This window comes from Podarcis vaucheri (assembly GCF_965113315.1).
Source record: "Podarcis vaucheri genome assembly, chromosome: 1".
Taxonomy (NCBI): Eukaryota; Metazoa; Chordata; class Lepidosauria; order Squamata; family Lacertidae; genus Podarcis; species Podarcis vaucheri.
Window position 1 is genome coordinate 74199896 of NC_138759.1, and position 27469 is coordinate 74227364.

General features: G+C 40.8%; 1 protein-coding gene and 1 long non-coding RNA gene across 5 annotated transcripts in view; one reads left to right on the forward strand and one right to left on the reverse strand.

Annotated features, from left to right (window-relative positions):
• Positions 1-23311, reverse strand: part of PIK3C2A (phosphatidylinositol-4-phosphate 3-kinase catalytic subunit type 2 alpha) — a 50027-nt gene extending 26716 nt beyond the window's left edge. The window contains exons 1-12 of one of the 2 annotated variants that reach the window (XM_082192824.1): positions 23181-23311; positions 15917-17096; positions 8433-8533; positions 7637-7794; positions 6752-6872; positions 6089-6200; positions 3802-3881; positions 3633-3696; positions 2554-2697; positions 1183-1225; positions 890-1100; positions 677-799 (exon numbers count right to left, since the gene is read on the reverse strand). In XM_082192824.1, the coding sequence (XP_082048950.1) occupies positions 677-799; positions 890-1100; positions 1183-1225; positions 2554-2697; positions 3633-3696; positions 3802-3881; positions 6089-6200; positions 6752-6872; positions 7637-7794; positions 8433-8533; positions 15917-17029 (2270 nt within the window). In that variant the 5' untranslated portion in view covers positions 17030-17096; positions 23181-23311. Of the gene's footprint in view, positions 1-676; positions 800-889; positions 1101-1182; positions 1226-2553; positions 2698-3632; positions 3697-3801; positions 3882-6088; positions 6201-6751; positions 6873-7636; positions 7795-8432; positions 8534-15916; positions 17097-23104 lie in introns of both variants that reach the window. The other variant, XM_082192823.1, reaches the window with a different exon arrangement.
• Positions 23312-23325: 14 nt separating this feature from the next.
• The window catches only part of LOC309516943, a 7324-nt gene continuing 3180 nt past the window's right edge, over positions 23326-27469 (forward strand). For 2 of the 3 annotated variants that reach the window (XR_014213083.1, XR_014213084.1), the window contains exons 1-2: positions 23326-23418; positions 25712-25797. This is a non-coding gene — a long non-coding RNA (uncharacterized lncRNA). The other variant, XR_014213085.1, reaches the window with a different exon arrangement.

The window sequence follows — 27469 nt, forward strand, 5'->3', positions numbered from 1 at the left end:
AGGAAACCCCTCTTACATGGACAAAATATTTCATGCAATATTTATAAACATTAGTGACAAAGAAACAGAGTCATTAGAAGCATGATGAGAAATGGAACAGGAATAATCAACTGACTTTTGTAAAGCCATGCTTTTAATATGGTGATGGCTATTTCCAACATCCATCACTTTGGTGTAAGAAATGGTTTGCCATCTGGGAAAAAGCACATGCCTACTTGGTTGTATGCACATGTCTCATATGCCATCAGCTTCACACAGGATTCCTCATAGTTTCCCACATGAGGAAATTCCCAGTTCTGCATAGGGATTTCCATTGTGTGGGAAGCAGCTTGATCCCCAAGGCATTACTGGGGATGGGACCTGGGCTTGCAAGCTTCCTTCCTTGTTTTCTTCACCAGCTGAATACATTAATAACTGAAGAGTAGAACAACACCAATTTTATTTTTAGTTATTTCTATCTTGAAAAGTTGGAAGGATCTATGCAAATTATGCTGAAGGACCTGGTAAACTATTCAGAATTTCATGCACTGAAAGAGCATAGAAAATGAAAGACATTAACTATGTGGTCTGACAGAATCAGTAGCATTAATTAACAATCTCAGGGGATGTGATAGCTACTGCTCTGAGAAACCATAATATTTTTATGAGTCAGATAAATACAAAAATCACCACTTACAATTCATCCCATTTAATCAAATAGAAGAAATTCTTATAAGTGCCAACCTTCTTGGACTGCACAGGTTTGAAAAGATCTCTTCCATTGTGGGTAAGAGAACAAACCAAATAGTATTTTTCATAACTGTAAAAGGGAGACAAACATTATGATGAATCAAAACATTCTGATGCGTGCGCACTGGGATAAAAGGTGCGTTTTGCTTTAGTTACTCACACAGAGACCCAGCTACTAAGGATTCCGTGAGCTGCAAATATTGTGAACTGGAGGTGCTCTGTGGCAGTCCATGCTTCTTTAGTGCTTTTCTGAATCTTTGGAGTGTTTAAGGGACTGCTGCACGAGTTCAAGTGGAGTTGAAGAAGAGCATATACTGCTGAGGTCAGCTGATCTATGCTGGTTTGCAGAGGGTTTTCAAGTTGCAAGGCACCTAAAATGAAACATTTTGCTTTAGGAAGGTAACCATTAAAACAAACATTAAAGACAAAATTAGATTCAAGTTTTGTACTTACCAACTGCATTCTTGCTAGTCTCATCAGAAGATGTTAAAGACACCTGTGCAATAATATATGGAAAACACAAACCTCACATATGTGAAAACCCTTGGTTACGCTATACTATAAATGAAAGTTACCATATTTTTCACTCCATAAGGCACACCTGACCATAAGGCGCACCTAGTTTTTAGAGGGGGAATTCAAGAAAAAAAATATTATTTAAAGGGAGTGCTGAGCAGAGCCTGTATGCATCCCAGGCTCTGCTCAGCGCTCCCTTTCACAAGCTACGTGGAGCCTGTGTGCAGTGCTTGCAGACTTTTCCCCAAGGAGGAAAAGCCCCCCAAGAGCCACACACACACTCCACGCGGCTCTTTAAAGGGAGCGCAGCTCTTGGGCACTTTTGCGGGAGGTGGGGGAAGTGAGAGAGCCGCGCTCTGTCCCTTCCCCCACCTCCCGCAAAAGCCAGGGATGAAGGCTCCCCGCTGCCCTGCGGAGGCATTGTGCTGCTAAGGCAGAAGCTAAAACAGCTAGAGGGAGCACTGCGCAGCGCTCTCTCTAGCTGTTCTGGCTTCTGGGGTAGCCCGTGAAGCCTCTGCAGGGCAGCGGGGAGCCTTCATCCCGCAGCCCTGCGGAGGTTTCACGGGCTACCCCAGAGCTGCTCAGGAGTGTGGGGCATCTGCGCGCAGCCTGCCCGCTGCTCCCAGGGCTGGCGGGGGAAGCCCGAGCCCCCCCCCCCCAGCCCCAAAGAGCAGCTCAGGGAGAAGCGGACAGGCTGCGCGCAGCCTTCCAAAGCTTGTCAAGGCTGGCGGGGGAAGCCCGGGTTTCCCCAACCCCAGGGGCCACACATTCGCTCCGTAAGACACACAGACATTTCCCCTTAGTTTTTAAAGGAAAAAAGTGCGTCTTATGGAGCGAAAAATACGGTATTCAGGTATCGAACCGATTGTTAAAGCTATCCTATGAAAACTTCATAATAGTTCTTTCTTTCTTTACTTCTGTAGAGGCAAAATATGGGTTTCTTGTCACCTACTGTAAATGCGACAGTTCTCTCTGCCCTCTTACCCTCCACTGTAAAAGTACAGAATTGGATATGGGAGGAGGAACGTCACCACTATCACTGCCCCAAGTCTCTTCAAAGGCTGTAATTGCAGAAGGACAAAATTCACCATGCTCCAAAACAAATAGTTCCCCCCCCCCTCCTCAAAAGAATAAAGAAGAAACATTTTCCATTTACCTCACGCCATGCTTCTTGGCTAGTGAAACAAAAACCTGTCTTTCCCAAATTTGCCCTATCAAAGTGTCTGCAGGTAATGCGAGGGATGGGAGTAAATGTTCCTTATATCTCACAAAGCATGTACAAAGAACAAAACATGGCAAACCAATTACCTCAGGACTCGCACTCCTTGGAAGGTTAACTGCTCTTCTTAGCTTCTTTACAGATGTTGTAATTGCAGGAGTCTCTACCCCATCCAATGTATAGCAAATTTTCCGAACAGATTTAATGATATGATCTACAACTTTAGTCTGGTTCTGGTGAGAAAAGCACATGAGAGAGTCCTGAATTAGGAGTCCAATTGTGTGGGTATGAAAACAAGACTCACAGCAGCCAAGCTATCCCTGTCCAGCAAAGGGTGTATAGCCCCTTATAAAGATCTATATGGATTCTCATTTGTACTCTGAAAAATACACACGAGCACCATTATTCGTTTTTAATGTGGAGGAATGTGGACATGGGGAAGTATGGACCATGGTGGTGAGACTTAGCAGATTTGGGGAAAGCTGCAATAGTCCAGTTCTACTACTATTAAAGGTAAAGGGACCCCTGACCATTAGGTCCAGTCGCGGACGACTCTGAGGTTGCGGCGCTCATCTCACTTTACTGGCCGAGGGAGCTGGCGTACAGCTTCTGGGTGATGTGGCCAGCATGACTAAGCCACTTCTGGCAAACCAGAGCAGCACACGGAAATGGCATTTACCTTCCCGCTGGAACGGTACCTAGTTATCTACTTGCACTTTGACGTGCTTTTGAACTGCTAGGTTGGCAGGGGCAGGGACCGAGCAACAGGAGCTCACCCCGTTGCGGGGATTCGAACTGCCGACTATCTGCTTGGCAAGCCCTAGGCTCTGTGGTTTAGATCACAGCGCCATCCGCTAAAAAATATTTTTAGCCATCTCACCCCTTGCTTTTTCCTGTAAGACCAATTGCAGTCGTTAACAGTCATCAACAGGTTTACCACACCTATCAGCTAATCACCCATTCTCACCACCCTTCTGAGTAATACCCCTCCCCACCCTCTCACTATATGTAAGGGTCTGGTGACTTCTGTTTCAGTGTATCTGAAGAAGTGTGCATGCACATGAAAGGTCATACCAATAACAAACTTAGTTGGTCTCTAAGGTGCTACTGGAAGAATTTTTTTTATAACCATAGAAGTAAGTTTAGTGCAGCAAGAGATAATGCTTACCTCATTCTTAAGTAGTTTATCGACTTGATTATGATAAGCTTCCAACAGCTCTTCAAGAGACTGACTGAAACAAACAATGATTGTATTACTATATGCATTTGTAAAAGAAATATACTGACAACTTGGAGGTAATTCATTTCAATACAAAGGATGTTATGACAGTGGTTACCTTTGAATGCTTTCTCTGAAAAGCTTTTCTACATGATAAAGATGCTTCGTCAAATCCACAGGTGTACTGTCATCATCTTCCTAAAAATGAGAGATATACAAGTTATTTGAAGGCTATAACTGCATGTTTCTTCTAAAGGAACTCTAAAAAGTAATATAAACATGGACAGCAATTTGTCTGGAGTTTAGCAAATGAGATTTTTGGCTTCCCCCCACTCTTCCTTTAAAGAATAAAGTGCACAAATATCTACCTTCAAATACTTTAGTTAAGGGTTTGTCACAATGTCTATAAACTTGTACCAATATTTTTACTCTCCAAATTCTATTAACTATTCACCATGAAGCAGTGAACCAAATAGGAATTTTGAAAGCCAACTCACTTTTTTTTACTGTAAAATCCATTTCAGGTTAACTAATGTTTTAGGCGGTAAGCCAAAACTGACCTAGGAATACGTAAGTTTAATTGAACTCAGTGGGGCTTGCTTGGGGGCAGACATGAAAAGGATTGCACTGTTAGCCCTTAAGCTCTCCAATGAACCTATTTCACCTCTACAAATACTTTAAAAAGCCCCAGGCCAGGTGCTAAAGAGCTCCATAATATGTACAAAACGTTTATATGTGCACAGGAATTTCCTGCATTTTTTGCTTTCAGCCCTATTCATTGTGATGACTGCTGTTCTAAGGTTGCTTTATTTTCTTTGTTTTTTTTAAACAATGTACAAACAGAACAAAACAGCAAAAAAGGAGAGGAAAAGTTGGTTATGTTTAACGTAGTAAATAAAGATCTTATAGAATCGAAAAAAGCATACGGATTTAAGTTTATTTGTCCCTTGTCACAGATGATGAAGAATCCATTTTTCAACAAAACAATCATAGTTGTGCCTACCCTTTTTGAACTGAATAATATTGGTCAATTTAACCATGCAAGCTATATCTCAAACTAATCAGCTAGTCCTCCAAACTTGGAGGCCAGATTTTGTTCCAGTTATAAAAACAGTGATATGGGATGCACTTAATAAAGGATCATCTCCCTGCTGCCCATAGGCAACCAAAAAGAAGCTTCAATTGGTCCCTTGGCATGGTATGTCCTGTGAGAATTTCAATTTCTTTAATGTTAGTCCAAAATTTTGTTAATTTATGACGGTTCCAAAAGATGTGTAAAACATCTAGCACTGGGCATCTTACTTCTCCAACAAAGACTACTTGCTGTTTTATATATATGGCTAAGATGTTTTAATGTTAAGTAACACCTGAAGATCATTTTACAGAAACTTTCCTAAGACCTACACTAACATTATACTATGACACATGCAACAATACCATTTAACAACTGGGTGACAAAAAATAGCTCTATTCTAAGTAAGAATTGTGCTCTGATCTTTGACATGTTGGATAAATTTGGAACCCATCATCTGCAAAAGAAGAATCCCGACGGAAGAAATGTCTGCTGTTTAACTGGATTAATATCCAGTGTGGTTTTTTCTGAGGGGGTATGCGGGGGTACGCACACCCCGAAACATTTTGTGAATCTTTGTACTTTTGTCCATTTACTGTATTTATTTTTCCTGATTTGAACTATAAAATGGTGATTTTCTTGAGTCAAAACCCCTAAACTTTTTTTTAAAGCACTGTTAATATCTATTGATATGTTACAGCATATTTCAGTAGGACTAATTTTTATTCACTATAACAATGTGAAAGAACCTTCCTAACTCAAGAAATAAGCTAAATTTTTTTTGTTCATTCCTTTATTTCATAAACTTTAAATACCGCTTGTTTCTAAACAAAAACAAAAACCAACAACTTCAAAGCGGTTTACAAAGAGAGCACAAAACAATATAATGTAAAGTAAAAACAGTTTAAAATGGGCATTTAAGACATTTTTAAAAAATTAAAAACAGCAATAAACCAAGATTAACATTCTATGTATCTGGAACTGGCTTGTCTTATAAAAGAAAATTAGATACTTGATGCAGTAGATGGCAGGGGAGGGGGGAATTATAGTGCTTTATCAAGTTCTTTTAACACTTTAAGGAAGTGCTGACAAAATATTACAGAATATATAAAATGAAATCACTAGCAACAAGTATTTATTTCTCCCTGCTCCTGAACAGTTAAGAGGCTGCAATGTTTTTTAATCCTCACTTATAACTATAATGAAAACAAGTTATATTTTTCCTCAGTTCCAAGCTACAAGAAGAGAGCAAGGAATGTGCACAACCTCAATAATACACATGAAATCAATAAAGTCAGGTTGTTTTGAGAATGTGTGTTCACTTTGTACTTACTGTTCGTGCCAAATCTCTGCATATAACATTACGGGTCAAGAGCTGCAGTTTAATATCCGTGTCCCACTTTCGGCAGTTCTGAATGTATTCATGGCTTCCTACACCGTGCTTACTATAAAAGAAATGCATGTGGTTGCCTACCATTTCAAATTTGCAAAACGTTTTCTAAAAGATTTTCCTGGAAAGTAATAGTGACTGGAATCTGGAAAGCAACACTGTGGTCAATGCAGACGTAACATGCCTTTGCAGTCAACATGTACTCCCTTCCTCTTCTCCCACTCGCTACTGCCCTTGCTTCTTCTCTTTTTCTTTGTTAACTATGGCTTAGCATAGTTGTGTGATAAGTCTGGGAGATACAGCAGGCTTCAAAACCACCCAATAAATCTGTTTGAGAGGTGGAGGACCTTCTCTCCCAAACAGATTTTAGGTGCAGCGTGGAAGAGGAATCAGCAAAAAAAATCTTCTTGGCTATACATACAAGTCCACCCCCCCCCCCAGTGTCTACATGACATCATCATCAAAATGAGAGCCTGCATTTAATCCAGATTTACTCTTTTTGCAGAAAATCCAGTAAATTAACAAACATTTGCATTATTTGCAATATTCTCTTTCTGAAAGCACCCTAAGCCCACTTAAATATTGAGAGGGAAAGTATCTGCTTACTTCTGCAAAACTTCTTCTTGTCCACAAACCTTCAAGATATAACTGTCAATGTCTACATCATTCAAGTCATCGTGAACCCAGCAAAGTGCTTGCATTATTATAAGCTCAACTGGAGAACTTGCTATTTAAAGACAAAAAAACAACAACATAGAAGACAATAGTTAAGAAAGTACTATTTTATTCTGCACTAACTCTTGAGGTTTTTCCAATTTAAATGAGTTAATAGACGTTTATATGAAGTATAATTTGTATTTCTAGCTGATTTAAGTGCAGAAGTCCTTTAAAGACATAAAATCCAGTACAAGGTAACTTATTAGGGGAGTGGTCACTATTAGAGCGACCTGGTGACCATACCAGAATATGCAGTGAGTTCTATGAGGGTTCTCCATAAAAAGATCAATGACATGTCTGCAAGTTTTCAACTACAAGGAAAATGATTTGTTCATTATACTTTAATTTAAACTGCTTGATTTAAGAGAGTGGTGGTGATAATCTAAATAATAAAATGTTACTTTAGAACCCAAGGTAGCCAACTTTATCACACGAGAAAAGCTTATTCCCAGACTTATTTAAAAGGCTGACATGACATGCAAATTTGACCAGGCTGCTCAATTAATAGACTTGAAACACTTAAACTAGTTCTAGTAAAAACAAAAACCCAAACCCAGCCCATTTAACGGTTCCCTAATAATTACACCAGATGCATTTGATAAGAGGAATCTTATCTACTGATATTTACAACCAACTAAAACATAAACTGTAGAATAATGACTATTCTCCTGTGTGCTAATAATTTAGGATGCATATAATTCTTGGAATTTTCATCTTGATATAATCTTTTGATCTATGGAAACATCATTTATAAAAACATGAAAACACCCATACCATCACATGTAAATATCACTGGCTGTTGGAAACCTTCAATTTCTATTGAAATCTTGATGCTTGAGTTCTCTCCACTGATGTTTCTTTGCAACATTACTGGGCTCAGCACAAAGCCTAAGTTTGTATCAAGATTGTCATGGGGAAACTTGGTCCTCAACCTGTAAGCAATATGTATGTAAGTTCCTTGCTCTGATGAAGATAAAGTACACTTACATGGAGTTCACAATGTTACTTATTTCATAGTAAACAGAGTTAGATTCACACAGTTAATTCATTTGCCTAAAAACTGTTTTACTTGTTTCCCCTCCACCCTATGAGACAAGTCATTGGCCTTGTACTCATGGAACCTAATGTTCCATTATCCTAAAAATCTCAAACCATCCAATCTATACAAAATACATCTGAATCAGATTTTAAAAGTGAACAAGTTTATGCAAATCTACCCATCATGGAATAAATTATGTAATCACAGAATTCAACATTTCCTAGTGCACAAATCTCAGGTTCCCCTTTCCCCCAATTCTCCATTACATAGTATTGTACAGTAATAGCTCAGGAATAGAGGAATGGTAAAACATCCTACAGCCAGATGAATATGCAGTAAAAATTCAGAAATCAATCTTAGTGTTTTGCTGCTTTAATAACTATTAAAAAATGCATTTTTCCTCCAAACTAGTAAAAAAGCATGAATATAACATATGACACATGAAACAAAATACTCAAGTGTCAAGCCTATAAATGAAACTAGTGCTGTCATTTACTTCCTTAAAAATGTTTGCACCACACTACTGCTTACTTTGCAATGGCATCACAAAATGCTGCTTGTTCTTGATTTTGGCCATCACCATTTTTGAGAAATTTATTTCCTGTTGGCAGGTTACTGGTCCCATTGTCTGTCTGAAATTTAAGAATAAAGAAGTAAAGCAGTGATAGACATGACTCCTATAAGCCTTTCTTGAGACTTATTCCTTGGGCTCCCAAATTCAACCAAGTATGAGACAGTATGTGCAGAATTAAGTATACACATGATAGAATACTGGGCACGGACCAGCACTAGAAAATACTGGCTGCATTGTCATTTTTGTTCCCAACCTTTGAGTCTGCTTTCTGATTTACTTAAGGACTCCTATAAATCTAGATGGCTCCAACTTATACACAGCAAAATTATATCTATTGGTATTGACTTGGAATTACTGTATAATTCTAGTAAGCAATATATTTATTGCAATATTCAAATTTGATTAAGGGATATTGAAAAAGAAAACATTTAATCAGCTGTAAATAAAATCTGCTCCCCCAAGTTCTATGGTTTAAATGCAACCAATAACAGGATCACTTATATCTCAAAGTTAATAATTCCAGCCCAACACAGGGCAATTATGTTAGCCCAACAGAACGTTTCCCCCTCAGTTTTTGTTAAGGGCAGATATTTAAACATCCCTAGAAATGATAGACATTGTGGATGTTATTTGACTGTGCTAGACACTGTATAACATATTATTTTCTACTGTCCATTGTACAACCAGCTACATAAATGTGTGTTATCCCCTTTTTTTGGGTAGTTTAACATCATGTCACAATGAAAATATCAGATTCTACCTGTCTGATATTAACCTGGAGGTAAAGGTGGCTGAATTTCTGTCAATAGTATCTCTTACAGCGGTGAATGGCACGGTTTGGCAGGAAGACATTCCAATGAAAAATTCTGTTACTATATATCTTGAAGGCTGCTTCTTTGTATATATTTTAAATTTTTGCATATATTGATGTTTTAAGATGGTCTATATCTGTAATGCCTAAGAAAGTTTTGAAGAAAGAAGCCAGTGAAAGTATAGCCCTAGTCTCACCTGCAGTGGCTAAAGGTAGGACAGAGTTGGCAAAACTAAGTGTATTTGATTCCAAATATGTTTGTTTCATAGAAAGCAGTCTACCACTGCTAAGAGTAGGTAGGGGTGGGCAACCTTCCCAGGGCATTCGTGTGGAATTAAGTCCCAGGGGATGGGGCAATGGTCAGGAAGTGGTCCTATTGATGGTTGCAAATGGGATCGAAGCACATAAAGGGTCAGACACCTTGTCTAGCTGTGCTGTTCACTGAACATTTCATTCTCTCATACCACACACCCATTTATTCACACAAACATTTGTCCTTTCCTCACATCATTCGGTCACCATTTACTCATTCTTTCTCTGTCTCTTTTCCTTCAGGCTTCTTGGGGTGGGTGAAGTGTACCAAGAGAAGTAGTGCATGGCGCCATGGGTCCTCTAGTCTAGACCGTGGGTTGCTCACCTCTGGCAATGTTTCAGGTAGCTTCAAACACTGCAGTTCCAGGTTATTGCTATCACTTTGTGCTATAAATGCCTCAAGTCTCAAGATCACAGAAATGTATTTGCTTCTGCTGCTGTCTTAGCAAAAAAAAAATGCATGTGTGTTAAATTGTGGCAGCTATAGATATTGGCCATGCTCCCTGTTGGTTTTTGTTTTCGTGTGTACATTTTACATGGGTTGCTTGTTTGCCCTAAACCCCTGAATAGTTAGAATGGGTAGAAGTGAGAGTACCGCTTAATTCCTTTTGTCAGATGTACCGTATTTTTCGCTCTATAGGATGCACCAGACGATAGGAGGGGGAGAACAGGGGGAAAATTTTTGTTTCCTGTTCTCCCCCTCTAAAACAAGGTGTGTTCTAGGTGCATTCACCCAAAGCCTTGGGAGCGCAGCAGGAGTTCCCGCTGCGCTCTGGAGGCTTCAGACCTTGGAAACCTGGAGAGCGAGAGGGGTCGGTGCGCACTGACCCCTCTCGCACTCCAGGCTTCAGTGAAGGTAACCCGAAGCCTCTGGAGCGCATGGGGGGAGTTCCCGCTGGGCTCCGGAGGCTTCAGGTTCCTTTCGACCTGCTCTTTGGGGCTGGCAGTGGGGGGAAGCGCTGCTTTCCCCCACCGCCAGCCTCAAAGATCCCTGAAGCCTTTGGAGCGCAGTGCGAGGTTCCGCTGTGCTCCAAACGCTTCAGGGATAGCTTTGCACGCAGCCATCCCCAAGCTACAAGAGCGAGACGGAGCGCTCAGTCTCGCTGTTCTGGCTTGGGAATAGCCTTTGTAGCCTCTGCAGGGGAGCAGGGTGAATGCACCCCTGCAGAGGCTTTGCGCGTAGCCATCCCCAAGCTAGAACAGCGAGACGGAGCACTCCGCAGCGCTCCGTCTCCCTGTTCTGGCTTTGGGCTTAGCCGTGCAGCCTGCATTCGCTCTATAGGACGCACACACATTTCCCCTTAATTTTTGGAGGGGGAAAGGTGCATCTTATAGAGTGAAAAATACGGTAATTTTTTTTTAGTGTGGCTCATTGTCTGTTCAGGCTTCTAACACTTAAATGTATGGAATGTAGGGTTGTTAAGAACACTCTAATTCTTTAGCTTGGAAAATTCTATTTTAGTCTTGTTTCTATCTTGAGATTTTGTTGTCATATATTGTTCTGGTAGATTATTATATACTGTACTGTACCTTCTGTTGTATTAATATGCTTTTAACTGTTGTGGGGGCCTTCTACCAAAAACCAGTATAGAAACTTTTTTTTTTTTTTGAAAAATTCTCCACCTTAATACGCAACTACTGTGTCTCTGAAAAATTTCCAGTTCAACCTGGTACTCTCATTATCTGATGATGGATTCGTTTTCTGTTTATTTAAACACAGACACACATGCACACACACACAATATAATCAACAGTATATATTGCATAGCACATATAGACAGAAGATGGAAAAACCAGATGTAAACACATCATTATGACATAATTATAACACATCTTCACCCCAACCCCACCACCAACAGCATAATCCTACATGCACTCACTCAGAAAGAGGTTCCATGGGGTTTACTCCCAAATAAGTGGGTACAGGATTGCAGCCTACATCTATTTAAACTGAGGCGTACAGTCTCAAATTTAATATGATGATATTGCAGCAGACATAAACAGGGTATTTTCTGTTCTCTGATTCCACTTTTCAAATAAAAGCAAGTGAAATGGATTATGATCTGGAACTCCTACTAAAGGATTTCTTAGTTCTAATTATTTAGTCTTAAAATAATCCCAGTTTTATGGCTTCTACCTCTAATTTCCAATATACAGAATTTGATGGCATTCTTGTGGAATTAAGTCCTGAAATAAGATGTGAGTAGGTTTACTTCAAAAGTCTATGGAACATTTTATTCATGTTATTAAAAGACCTGAACAAATATTTATGCAGCTGCTATTAGTCAAGTCAAAATCCAAATTTTTAAAGATAATCTCTAGGGGAAAATGTAAAAAAGTAACTCATACAATGTCTTATATGAACAACTTCAAAATAGGAGTTGCTTTAATGCCATAGCTCCTGCCACCTGTGCCATTTTTGTGCCAACTGCTTAAATCACACATTTGCTTGTGATTTAAAGCACATGTACCATATGACATGCCACAAGAGGAAATGTCCCATTTATCAGTGCCAAAATACACTCTGAAAGGCAGCATATGATTAGTCCTCCATTCAATAGCCAACAGTAAAATAAAATAACACAAGTATGTTGGTCCTGGTCTACCATTTGTCACGTTGCTGGGTAGCATCAATTAAACCAGTGGGTACCAAAAAAATTACATTGGCTTGGATTAAGGCTGCAGCCCCTCCACCACACTACAAACTACTCTGGGGGAGCCATCAAGTGTCTTCTGCTAATACCTGAAGATCTTTGGGCTCTAACCCACAGAAAGTGGCATTTTTTTTACAAGCAACTCCCATGAAGTACATTCTTCAACGTTCTGTGACTGTTGTAAATTGTTTTAAACCCTTTTTAATATTGTGTTTTAATGTTGTAGCCTGCCCCAGGACCTTGAGAGTGAAATGTGGGTAAATGATGATGCTGATAGACAAAAAAAGTAACCTGGTTTGGATGGAATACTAAAAAAAACCTAGGATTATATGCACAAGCTTGCCTCTCCTCCCCTGATCCTACAGTGTGGCCAAGAGAAGATTAGAAGCATTTGCTTCTGTTTTCAGTTAACCACAGTGCATCATTCTGTCTCAACTGCGAACTGCAATTATTTTCAACTATAGTTTATCTTAACAAGTCAAGATTCTAAATCACAGTTTGAAGTATACTTGTTTGTACAAACTATAGTTGAAACTAACCACAGTTCATCCTAGACATAACAAGCTAGCCATGTTTGAATGAAATGCTAAACCATAACTTAGCACAATGTAAGTGTATTGCAGTGAACCCTGAACATGCACATTCCCCTCCTGTGTGGATGGGAGGAGAATTTTAGTGTGTTTACTTCTAGTTGCCTATTTGGCTTGTCATTTTTTCCTCAAAGAAAAAGACTGTGGCTTACAATACAGTAATATACCAGATGTTTTAACCTCACATATCTCTTCCTACTTTCCAAGGTATAAACCAACCATTCATATATTAAGCCTCACAGATTTTATTTCCATGTAAACATGATTCTGATTTTGCTGCAAATGTGATAAAAATGAAAATAACTTTCCAATGTGCTAATGTGACTTGCAATAGATTTAGTTTTGATAATATGTATGTCATTTTAAACTTTCCACAACATCAAGGTTTCTGAAGAACCTGTGTTGAAGAAAGAAAGAAAAACATGTCTCCAATTTAAAGACTGAGCTTTACCTAGCATAACTGAATTGTGAATAGAGTAAGGGTTTAATTTATGAAGATACCACATAGTGTTTTGACAGAAGTGAACATGACATTAAATTAAATGGCAATAGCTCCTGTTCCAGGGATTTTGCTACATTTAATAGGCAACTGATTCATTAGTTTCACCTGCAAGGAAGAATGCTGAATTAAATGGTCTGATTCAGCATAACAATTATATTCTGTAGCTGGAAACAAAATTAAATGCCCAAGTCTTAGATCAAGCTAATACCGGATATTTTAATTTAATTTTAATTTTGTGAATAAAAAATCCCTAATTTTAACGGCAGTCAAATTTATCTGACGCATTTAGTTCTATCCTGTATTTCAGTGCAAACCCTAACTAGACATTTACAATAAAAATGGTAGAAACCAAAATAACTGAATATAATAAAAACACCACCACACATACGAGCTGGTCTTTGACCGTAATAAATTATCTTATCTTATCTAATACCACCACATATACGGAACCCATAATCTACAATAGAGGTAACCAATGTGGTACTCTCCAGGTGCTGTGGACCTCCATCACTCCTACTGACTATCCCTGCAGAAGAATTTAAGACAAAAACTACAACTAGAGAAGCCCCAGAAAACATCCATACCCTAGGCATTCAAATGAGCTGACTAATCCATCTTATTGTTATCTGGCTGTCATGTCATGGCAAACAAATAGCGCACATCCCAACAGACTCAGAGGTCCTATATGAACATTCTAAAGAATAACAAATGAACAGTAGGGGTTAATATGACTGCCACTTCCTACACTAGGAAAAAAACACTTTTGAGAACCATTGTGAGCATATTAAATCTCAGGCCTTTGTTTCGTTCTGCTGAAGTGCTATCCTGCAGAGTTGTAAAGCTTTGTTCCCATGCCAGATAGTTTTGATCATGCACGGGGCCTAAATGTCTACTTCCTCCTAATACTCATGACAAATCACACAGATGGAGCCTCTTTGTAAAGGATAAACCGTAGAGATTTGGGGACCAAGTTAACAGTTTTGGCCATGATATGTGTATACTACCTAATTTAGAAGCAGTTTATATATTTAATATACTATATAGCACATTATGTGTGCAACATCAGTATGAAATATGGAATATAAGAGTTTCTAATGTCATTTTTTTAGAAGAGCCTGTTTACATGGAAAAATAATCTTTAAAAATTATTTTTTTCAGCAGAAGTATCTTATTACAGTAGTTCTGCAAAGTAACCAACTACACAATGGCAGAAATCCCGAAACCACTTCCTCACAAGTAGCCCATGTGATGTCAGTAAGTCTTTAGTATAGGAATAACAAGACTTTAAGAACTCATGACAATTAAGTTTACTTGCACATATACTCGATTACTCTTGACCTACCTGAACTGTTTGTGACTTTTCGATAATGATTAAACTGAATAATAATCATCCCTTCTAATACCACACTTGGTGATTCTGGACCAATTAGTTTAGCGGTGAAATGGAGCTGCCCACAGAAAATACAGTAGTTTCTGCATTTTTTAAAAAAGGAAAAGAACTCCAAAAACATCCTAATGGGGACTGAGCACAGTCACCAGCTTTGAAGAAGCACAGAGTGTTGAAAGTGTTAGTTGGAGAATAATAATAATTAATAATAGGGGAAAGGGATGCAGAGGGCATTGGCTTGGCATATTTGAGCTGCTAACTGCTACAGTATTTCAGGGGAATTAAAGTCTGGGGTATGCAAACCATGAGATTAGGATTCCTATCACAGCACTATGTGGAGTATTCACTCACATTCCTCAAATAAAGTATCCACCCACCACTGCTATTAGATACAAAAAACAAAAAAAAACCAAAAACAAAAAAAAAAACCATAAACAAAACCCCATTCTGGAAGCCAGTTCTGAATCTCTTTGGAACTAAATAGCACAGTACGAAAAGTTTTCCAGACACGAGACCAGGCCTTCTGTTTTAGACTGGGTGGGGCCTCAACAGGAGGCTACTCGGCAACATTTTGTGGGTCCTAAATTTTTCCTTCTAATTCCCAATTCTGTGATCCTATACTTTACCAGCAGGGCTGCAAACCAGGGCCACCCACAGTCAGGATTGCCCCAAGTATGTGTATTTTCATGAGGTTGAAGGACTTTACAAGTATGAGGAAAAATATCACGCCAAAAAATTATCGTAACAAGAGGGTTCCCTTAATCTGCTGACTTTGTGTCTCACTCTAAGGTTTGTCATCTGATGGAGCTGCATAAGGTCTACCCACAGCTGTGTACTGTTCAGTAATGAAGGCAAATAAAACTCTCCCTACTCACCGTTCTTTCTTCTGACTTCTGCACATCTAGAAGGCAATTGTCTGAAGCTATACTGCACTCTTTAGAAAATGTGACTGTAGTACTTATCAGGAACAATATTTTTTAATTTAAAATTTCCAATTTAAAAATTAATGCAAAATAAACACACAAGTTACCGAATTCACAATTTTTCTTAAAAGTTCTAATAATCAATTATTTGTAGAATTATCATTGGGCAGGAAACAAATTCTTCATTCCATTAAATAGTATAAACTTTTCAAAATGAAAGTAAGCTTACAAAATGAAAATAAGCTTTCAGGATATGTTTTACCTGTGATGTTTGGCCATGTAACTTAGTAAGCTGAGCGGTTCGAATGTTTAAAGACTGACTTCTTGTAACTGTTGCCCCAGAAGAAGACTTCCCACTAACTTTTCTTTCAAGACGACATTTCCCTGGGGATTTCTCCTCCAGTAGCACAGCATCCCAAGGATCTTCTACAACTGTACTACAAGTCACCTTTGCATCATCTTCTTCTGTATACAATATATCCATACTGTCGACTTTCGGTTTACTTAAAGGATCCAAATCCAACCAATCAAATTTACTAATATCACTGGAGTTTTCAGAGGTTGGTAAGTTAACTGTAGATTTAGTAGCAGTCACTTCTAAGTCTGTGCTTGATCTCCCATTTTTCAGAAATTCTGAAGTGCTTGCTATCTTATCAAATACTTTTGCCATTTCAGGGGTAAGTGTTGGATGATATATAGGCAAACTTCTCTGTGGATGGAAGGCTGAAGTAGCAGGCAGTGCATATGTAATGTACTGGGACCTCTCTGGAAGACTTAGATAAATAGGCTTTGAAGACTGGTAAGTGGACATACCTGGATGGAAGCCATTCTGAAAGATACCAACTTGTTTGTTGTAAGAATTTGCTGGGTAAATAGAAGGTACAGTGCAAGTAGAAGGCCCAGGAAACCCAGGTGTCCACTGTCCTCTTTGAATAGTAGGGTTGGCATAAAACTGTGAAGAAAATGATGAACTCAGAATAGGAGTTGCTGGCAACGTGGTGTGTTTGCTTGACTCAGAATTGTCCTCAAGTAGTAGTTTCTCTAGCTCAGCATGGCTTAGTTTTTCTATCTCAATTGTATTTAACTTATCATCCATCTTTCTCTTGGCATCGGACTCTGGAAACACCATAAGATCGTGGTCCTGTTTCCTGTGGGATTGTACAGTTGGCCAAGAGTTGCTTAAAATGTCAACACTTTGTCTGTTACCAGCTACCACTCTTTCCTTTTGCATCTTAGCTAGAGCCTCAGCTTCCATCTGCAGCGCCTCCTCTTTGTCCACTTCTTTTGCCTTTGCTGTGCCCAAAGATGGTGATGAACGCTGTTTGACTTCATTGCTGCTAGATATTTGGGCCATGCCGTGAAAACAGATGTCCATTAACAACTCCAGTCACCTCTTCTGCAAATCCTTGGCCCCAAAATGTTCAAAGCCAGATTCAGAAGCACTGGAAGGAGAAACACTCATTAGAAACAAAATGAACTATATTTGCAAAATCAAATGAAAAAGTATTTCAAAATGGTAGATTTCTAAAACCGCTTCAAGAACTAGGTCCAAGCTTTTATTATATGCTTGTAAAATGAAAAACAATGCAGTATCAATCAGCAACCACTTGTCTCATTTCTCAAACCAGCTGCATATGCATTTTGTTTGCGCTAAGTAGCCTATAGAATTTTGTGTTATGAGGCAGCACATAAATGCTGCTCCTGCTTCCTTTTGTGTCATTCAGGTGCACAGTCCCAAGGACTGTTGGTTTCTAATAAAGCCTAGGTTCTTCATCTGTGAGACAGACACACATAACCCAACTAGAGGGGAACATGAAAACCCTAAGAATGACGTGTGAGTGTGATCAAATTTTGTAGGTAGTCTAAGAACAGGGGCTGAAAAAGTGCAGCCACTCAAGTTTCAGCAAGCACGCTGTTCAGACTTCAGTTGGTGTCAGGGTTAGCTCTGGCTACCCTTCTTCCAGTATTTCCAACAGAGCTGAATGGGGTAGATAAGCACAGGCATTAGAATTCAGCAAAAGAACATAGGTGATGGAAATAAACAAATAAGAGTGTTACTCAGTGGCTGCACTCACACATAACAGTAAGACTAAGCAAGAAATGTATATAAAATATTTCAGCTGTAATTAAAAGCAGCTACTCACAGCTACACATTTCTCATAATTATTAGAACAAGTGCATTGTTTACATATTAATTACTTCTATATATTGCCACAAATACAATGCTTGGAAGAGCATATCTAAACTTAAAAGCAGTTTATTTCTACATCAATAACTGTGGAAAGTTGTGCTGCACTGTCTTGCCAACACAGCTCAGTCCAACTCTAGAATCCATTTTAAACCAGATGAGATTTCTTACTTAGAAGAATGTTCTGCATTGGAAACCATACATTCATCTGGCATTGCTCATATACAATGAATTACATGCAATGGGTTCAATCCAGACTTTATTTATTTTAAAATTTGTAGATCCCAGGGTGGTTTACAACATATCATAAAATATACAACCCAAAAGATACATTAATTAAAAGTGTCATTAGTAAATCCAATTAATAAACAACAGCATGAGAAGACCTAAAGAAATTCTGTCCTTCACAGGTTTACCCCAAATGTCGGGGACAACAGGTAAATCCACCCAAGTCCACCATCTGCACTCCCACAGGAAGAGAGTTCTACTGGGCATGGGGTGTGTGTGGGTTTTGCACAAAAAAGAGAAAGTGCTCTTTTATGTCACCACACAGTGGACTAAGTCCATCAACATGAGAAACAAAGCTTCCCTTGGGAGAAGGCCCTTTGAAAAGTAACTGAGGTCCAGTGCATGAAGGACTTTAAAAGCCAATAATTGCTCTTAGATAACTGTACACAGACACACCTGCTTATGTTTTTGTGTCAGCATACTGTACTAGCAGTCATCTCCAGACCATCTTCAAGAGCAATCCAATATTGAGTGCATTGCAACAGTTCAGACTAGAGACTACAGGAGCCTAGATCATCATGGCATGGCTATCTAGATGGCATAGCTAGCACATCAGCCTGACCGGGTAATAGGCACTCCTTGCAATTGAGGCAAATTGTGCCTCAAAGTGAGACCACTGAATCCAGGAGTACCCCCAGAATATGGAGCTGCTCATTGAGAGGCGAGTGCAGTATACTGTACACCCAACTGCTAAATACAGCATCTGTCCATCAACAGTGTCTCCACCTTCTCAGTACTGAGCTTCTGTTTATTGGCCCTCATGATCATCCAACACATTACTGCCTCCAGACAACAGTTCAGCACTGAGACAGTTCCATATGGTTCAGGTGGAATAAAGAAATAAAACTGTGTGTCATCCAAATATTGGTTATGCCAACCCGGGAGTCCCATTAACACTAGAGGAAGCAGTTAGGGTGATGATATCTGTCAATTTCTCCTTCCCCTCCACCCCCCTGTTGTGGAAGGTTGGGTCTGCTGGGCCTCTCAGTGGCTTTTGATACCATCAATCACGCCTAGAGGAGCTGGGGTCATTGTTATACAGTGGTTCGGCTCCTTTCTCCTGGGCCACGTCCAGAAAGTGGTATTGGAAGATGAGTGTTCAGACCCCTGGGCTCTCACTTGTGGGGTGTCTCAGGGTTCCGTCCTCTCCCCCATGCTTTTTAACATCTACATGAAGCCGCTGGGAGAGATCATCAGGGGGTTTGGGTTCATCAGTATGCAGATGATACCCAGCTCTACCTCTCTTTTAAATCAGAACCAGTGAAGGTCCTGTGTGAGTGCCTGGAGGCAGTTGGAGGGTGGATGGCAGCTAACAAATTGAGGTTGAATCCTGACAAGACAGAAGTACTGTTTTGGGGGGACAGGGGACGGGTGGGTGTGGAGGACTCCCTGGTCCTGAATGGGGTAACTGTGCCCCTGAAGGACCAGGTGCGCAGCCTGGGAGTCATTTTGGACTCACAGCTGTCCATGGAGGTGCAGGTTAATTCTGTGTCCAGGGCAGCTGTTTACTAGCTCCACCTGGTACACAGGCTGAGACCCTACCTGCCCACAGACTGTCTCACCAGAGTGGTGAATGCTCTAGTTATCTCCTGCTTAGACTACTGCAACATGCTGTACATGGGACTACTTTTGAAGGTGACCCGGAAACTGCAACTAATCCAGAATGTGGCAGCTAGACTGGTGACTGAGAGGGGCTACTGAGACCATATAGCACTGGTCCTGAAAGACCAACATTGGCTCTCAGTACGTTTATGAGCACAATTCAAAGTGTTGGTGCTGACCTTTAAAGCCCTAAATGGCCTCGGCCCTGTATACCTGAAGGAGCATCTCCACCCACATCGTTCAGCCCGGACACTGAGGTTCAGTGCCGAGGGCCCTCTGGTGGTTCCCGCATTGCGAGAAGTGAGGTTACAGGAAACCAGGCAGAGGGCCTTCCTGGTAGTGGCGCCCGCCCTGTGGAACACCCTCCCATCAGATGTCAAGGAAATAAACTATCCGTCTTTTAGAATACATTTGAAGGAAGCCCTGTTTAGGGAAGTTTCTAGTGTTTGTTTGAAGTTTTATTCTTTTTTTAATGTTCTGTTGAAAGCCGCCCAGAGTAACTGGGGAAACCCAGCCACATGGGTGGGGTAGAAATAATAAATTTATTATTAATTATTATTATTATTAGGGGATGCTCCAGCAGTATGAGTATGATGAGTATGAGATGCAGTGTAGGTATCCACATGAAAAATAGGCAACAATATTCCCTGCTTTTCTCCAAAGGGAAACCTATGCTGGATCTTGGAATTGACACCCTCAAATTTAACCCACTATCCTTATTTAATGCACAATCCATATAATTTTCTGGTTGCAGAATATTAAATCTTATGTGATGAAAGACATGGAAGACATTAAAACAGCTGCCAGAGGCATGTGCAGTATAGTTAATAAGATGATACAATACTGGCATCTTTGCAAACAAAAAACATAGGATTAAATCTTGAAGCCACTGGCATTTAAGGAGCTAGAGAAGGCGTATAACATCAGTAGCAGATATCCCTGGCATGCCCTGGCAAAGCTGGAAAAAAATCTATTCAAAACTGGGGAATTTCTAGATGAACTAATGGTCTGACTCTGTACAAAGCAGCTCCACATATCAAAACATTCAAATGAGTTCAGCATGCTAACACTGAATATGTCACTGTAAAAATAGTTATGTTAATGGGATCTTTACTTCTGCAGCACAAAGTGGCAAGAGCAACATACGCAGAATGACAAAAAAGCCTGCCACAAAGGACAATGGAATGTGGTGGGTGGAGGACAAACATTCCTCAGGGGAAAATATCCAGTATGAAGATATGTGGGGATATTAAGCATGAAACCATAGGGAAAATCCCTAGGAAATGTGAATTTCCCTCGGTTTTCCCAGATTACCTTTTATTTCTGCTTTCAGGATTGTCACATCTTGCTTCTCTCTTTCCTGTTCCTAACTTGACATGCTAAAGCAAAAATACAACTAACAGTGAACTTGTGGATAAGTTTCAATACTTGCAGAATCAGAACTTTAACTATGTCCTGTTTTGTACTGGTGCCAGAAGCAACAGATTTTCTAATCATTTATAGTTTATTTTTCTCCTCTGTACGTCAGTGCATACTAAATATAGAGATTCCATAAATATATTAACTTCCACTGAATGGCTATAAATAAGTACAACCTACACTTATGCTCCTACCATATACTGTACGCTTCAGTTCTTATCGGCTGCTGCCTCAAATAAAACTGTACACATTAAACTTTTACATTTCTTATGCCTCTTCCTTGAATAACAAGACCTTTACTCTTTTGTGAAATATAAAACTGCCCAATGAGTCACTTGAACAGCAAACAGTTAAGATCAAAAACCAGTATCATATACAAGTGAAGTTTAACTTGAATGTAGCAATTTTGCTCTTTTCTGTTTACCACAGCATGTCTCAATTCTGTGAAACTATGGGTGATATTCAACTAAGTTTTACTCAGGACACATTGAAATTGACGAGCATGAATAAGTTAGGTACATATCTTTCAGTGGGTCTACTCTGAGTAAAACAGAGCTGAATCCCACCCTGTGACATGATTCCTCTTCAGAAAACTGCAGTTGCAAAATAATACAGAATGCATTGTATATGTCCTCCCTACCAGCTTCTGTAACAAAAAGCTAGTAAGAAGTATAAACACTCAGAACACTTCTAAGCTTTCTCGCAGCAAAGAGACTACACATCCAAGAAGTCTAAAGGGATAAAAACTCAGCATTTGAGCATCAGACCTTTAAAAGTAAACCCACTTTTAAATAATAGAAGGCCAACAAGTAAAATCAATTAAGCTCTTCAGTATCCCAGTAAACAAATATATTTACATGATACAAAATATAAAACAGCCAGTAACTAATATTGCTCCTTATATCTGATGTCCACAAATACAATCAAATACCACTAGTGTCTGAATCTAGAACCAAAGAGTTCTACTACAGTTCTTATAAGCACCCATGGCAACATTACAGTGTTTTGTTTAGCTGTTCTAGCATCTAATAGCACACCGCAGGAATAACACTGGTGATAATCAAATCTGGCTGCATGTTTCCCAGTCCAACTGCTGCTTTACAACTTGTGGTACCCAAGGGCCTTTGGCCATAAAAACCTGCTCCTATGCACCACAGCATCTATATTACCACCGTTAATTACTACTTTGAGGCTTGATCACATGGACACCGGTGATACACCAGCAGCATTTGCAACTACTGTCAACACACGCTGGGGTGCGAGCAATCATATGTCTCTAGGTTGCGTGCCAACCTGCCCAAGGATGCTCAAGCCGCAATTTATTACCCCCCCCCCACACAAACCAAACCCGTGGGAATTTGTTTTGGTGAGTCAAAACTAGCGCTTGTTCTCAGTCTCTCGACGCAATACGATTAGCGGGAAGACGCAGTCATTTGCGTGTGCCAAAAAACCCCAAAACAAAACAACTGCTCTGCAAGGCCGCGAAGGCGAGGGGGTGGGTGGGAGGAGTGGGAAAGCGAGAGACTATTCCTCGGCTGCCCTATTTCTCGCATGGCAGCATGGAGGAGGCCTCCTTATCTGCTCCAGCGTCTCCTTACCCCGAAGTGGAGCCACACGCAGGCAGCTCCTCCTCGGCGCCACCTTAATTGGCTGGCCTCGGGCGCCAGACGACCCAAGCAGACCAGCCCCCCTCATTCATTCCTCCTCCTCCTCCTCCTCTAGGGGAGTTAGCGAAGAAGCCCCTCGGCGGGCGCCTTGGCCTTGAGTATGCCTTGGGGTTTTCGGACCGAGCGAGGAAGCGCGGCCTCAGCGGCGAGGAAGCAGGCGGCCCAGAGAGGCTGAGCGCAGGGATGCGCCCCCTCGGAGCCGCGTTTCCCCTGCAGCAAACGCCCCCCGAGGGGTCTCTCCCGTTCCCTTCTCCTTCCCCTCGCAGCCTTCCAGACTCGCCCTCACCTCAGCGAGCCTCCATCCCGAAGCACCAGCCGTCGCCGCAGCCATTTCCCGTCGTCCCCGCCGCCGAGAAACTTACTGGCGAGCTCGACTCCAAGCCCGCTTCTCCTCCTCCTCCTCCTCCTCCTCCTCCTGCTTCTTCCCCGCCTCTTTCGCTCCCCGCGCTGGGATGGCTGTTGCTGCCGCGCGTCCACTTCCGGCTCTTAGCGAGGGGAGGCCGGCTGAGGGAAGGGGCGGCGAAGGCGGAGCCGCAGCAGGGAGGCCGGGTCGAGCGCTGGGCTCGTGAGGAGCTGGCTGCTTGGAAGCACGCTGATAGGGTACGGGCTTTTTCAAATGTGGGGAGCAAGCTTTCGGATGCTACAGGACGCTTCGTCGAGCTTAGACGTGCAAGAAGGGCCACAGGAACGCCCTTCTCGGGTTGCTGCCCCGTAGAGTTACCCGCCCCTCCACCACACGCATCCCAGCCCGCCTTCCTTGGGTAACAGCTGCAGGACAAAACATTCTGCGGGTAAAGCCTTTCCCAGCCTTCGGGTTGCAGTGAAGGGAATAACTTCACCAGTTGAATTTTCTTCCCGTGGCTGTTGCACAGGAGGGGGGTGGAGTTTACAACCATTCCTACACGCTGTACCTTAACTTGTTACGTCATTCTCTGCGCATGCACTTTTAATTGCTTTCGGAAGTGCCTGGATACTGACCAAGGTGCGATACATCGTCACCTGAAGGCTCCCCTTTTCCCACATCGTCCTGCCACGTGGGCCAGTGAGCAATGTACGAGGCAATCTTTGCCAGCTAGTGTTTCGTACTAGAAATACTTTGTAGGGGGTGTCATCTGTTTCTCACAGCGCACTTTTCACAGCTGCATGACAGAAAATTCAGCAGGTAGTGTTCAACTTCGTGCTTGAGAAAGCCTCGTTTCGTATTTCTGCTTGCCACAAAGCAGCTTCAAGGAACAGGATCCCTGCCAGGAAAGCAGAAGGGTGGGGTGGAAACTTAAGCTTTCCACTAATCTCTTGCCAGATAGCAAAATTCCTCACCCCCAAAATAGTAGAACTATTATTGGTATAACTAACTCTTCGAACTAGAGCTTCAAAATGTGGCCTGGAGTGGCAACTGGCATGAGAACTTAGAAGGCACAGTCTCAACACTAGTTGTTTTCGACGAAAATCAAAACCCTCCCACTTCTCATCTCACTGGCTGTCTCCTATAATGGGTGGAGGCAAACAACAGTGGGGTGACCGAAAGGGGTTGGATTTCATGCTTCGTCCCAGACAACGTGACTTTTGTTCCTGAGGACGTGCTGTTTATGGCAGCATCTATGGTCAGCACGTCAGGACTAGGTTGGAGATGTCACCAGTGTCTGCATTTTACAGCAGTAAGGACAACACGATGGTCATTTACTTTACTCCTTAACGAGGAATGATCTATTTTAAACACAGTATATCACTAGAGTGAATATTAGGACACTGCCTGTACAAATGTGATTGTTGGACTTGGAACAATAATTCTGCTTCTAAACCAACACACATATTTCTAAAAACGACCCAAAAGTAATTGTTTAGTTGGCACTGGTTAAATGATTCATTTACAAGTTACCTTCTACTGAGCGCAGGTTTGCATAGTGATAGTAAATAGATTCAAAGAAGAGAGAGAGAGTAAACAATCATTTCCTGTTCCTGCCATTAGATCTAAGTAAGAATGTTTTGAATTACTGGAAACTTGCATAAAAAATGTGAGCTGGTATGCAAATACAGGAACATTGAACTTTATCATATGCTACAGGGAAAATACTGAACGTACCCAAGGGAAAATAAACTAAAACAAGACATATGAAGTAATATCAATTGAAAGAGTGGACTAGGTCTGAAAAATAGAATTAGGCAGTATATTTTCAGGTTAGACTAGGCAAACAGCTATTGCATAATGCATGTTTAATATCAATGGAAACAATCGTTCAAAAATTACTGGTGAAAAAAAATTAGAAATAAAGGAGAAATAAAAAGGATTGCCATTGAATTTGGTTTTACAATTTTGATAGTATATAAAGGTGTTAAAGGCTGAGGTTCAATCTTTTTTTCCAGTAAAGTATTATGACAAAACTCAAAACCAAAAAGATTTAATTCCTAGTGAAGGTGCAATTTAATGAAAAAAAAATACTTTAACTGCTTTTGCTAAATTTAAACTAATATTGTTAAAAGTACACCTATATAAGCCAGGAGTTGCCCAGGGATATGAGAAATGGACAAAGTACACAGTAGTTTGTATGCCTCTCAGTCCTGCTTCCCTCATAATTGTCTCTTTCTTTACTTTTTTTGTTTGTTAGGTTATATTAAATCAGACTTAGACTTTTGTTCCACTGAACACAGTGAAACACACATCCAAGTAAACATGCATAGGATTGTGCTGCTTGAATATTTAAAATGCCAGTAAGACCATAAAGCTATTTAAAATCTATTGAATACCTTGTAATTGCATCACTTCTTAGAAATCAGTTGCTTGACTGAAGTAGGAACATCCTGACATGTCACAATATTTGCAGACAATGTGCCTGAGATATGCACAATTCTCCACAGAGTAATAATACTTGAAAAAAGCCCAGAGTTTTATTTACAGAATTTTTCAGCGTGGAATCCTGATACTAAAAACTGGGCTAAATCTATCTCTGATTAGTCCAAGGATACAGGAGGACAGAGGGAAAGGTAATTTCATACTTTTACATGTGTATGCCTCCCTCCTTTCTTCCCTCCTTTGTGGAACTCAAAGCAGAGTACATGTGGTTCCCAGGCAGTCATCCATCCAGGCACTCATCTGCTTAGCTTCAGCAAAGTGGGGGCCTCATGCAATCAGACCATAAAGGTAAGGGCAAAGGGACCCCTGACCATTAGGTCCAGTCGTGGCCGACTCTGGGGTTGCGGCGCTCATCTCGCTTTATTGGCTGAGGGAGCCGGCGTACAGCTTTCCAGGTTATGTGGCCAGCATGACTAAGCCACTTCTGGCGAACCAGAGCAGCGCACGGAAACGCCATTTACCTTCCTGTTGGAGCAGTATCTATTTATCTACTTGCACTTTGACGTGCTTTTGAACTGCTAGGTTGGCAAGAGCTGGGACCGAGCAACAGGAGCTCACCCCGTCACGGGAATTCGAACCGCCGACCTTCTGATCAGCAAGTCCTAGGCTCTGTAGTTTAACCCACAGCGCCACCATACCCTGAGATAATATCTTACAACATTTGTATGGAATTGACTCAGAATATTTTCTATTTTCCATAAAACTACTGAATTATTAGACAAATGTTGCATTAGAGGAAATAATATTTGACATACTGTACAACCCTGTAACCTGGTTCACAAATCACTTTAAACTACAGTATTGCTAACTATGGTTTAAAGGTCAACATGCAACATATACTACTGAAAATTGCAACCACCCCGTTCCTACCCCACCCCTGCTACTGGTAGGCTGCTAGGACCTAAAATGTGGCTTGGTTTATTCAGTGTTATGTTGAAGCTGGGCACATTCTTTGGTTGTTGGGGGGAAACAAACCATGAGCCTGCATTTGGACACAATGCTAAGCCAAACCGTGGCTTAGCTCCCTGCCACCACAAGAGCAGCAGGGGGATGCGAAGAGCAAAGCAGCTGTGATTTTCAGCCTGTGCACCAGCACACTGCATTCACCTTTAAACCACAATTAAGCTTAACTAAGCAGTATGCAGACGCTGACAATGTTGTAAATAAGGGACCCTCTTTAATCCTTTTCATAAACAGCATATGGAAACATTAGTGCTGATTAGTTCTTTTTCCTCTCTTATCTATTTAAAACATTTTATGCTACTTTTCCATTTTAAAATATTAAAAAGCTGATCTCAAAGGTAACAACATACCCTAAAGAAATTATTTAGACCACTCAATAATTGCTCCATTTATAAATAAAGGCAAAATGAACAATTAATAGGAATATTAGCCAGGTTTACTATATAACTCCACCTTTGTCTCTACCCTTATCCATATAGTTCCCTTCCTTCCCATATTCTGTATGTTGTGATAACTGCAACGTGCCACCAATGTCTCAGTGCCTCTTGCCATGGAACTCTGTAGGTCAGGAAGAAAGACATATTCAATACCGTTTTTCCCCCTCTTCTGCATCATTGGTTAGCTGCTGGGACCGGGATGGGAGGGCGGGGAGAGGAAATGGAAAAGCTTAAGTTTGATAGGATTAATGTCCGCCTCCTGTCCTCTGTCTGGTTCACACAAGAAGCAGTCACACATAATTTTGGAATATCTTATGTATGCTGACTTTTATTGCTGTTGAAGACCTTCACTATGGTTGAGACAATATTAACTTACAAATGAGGCTCTGGTGTGTTGGATCGA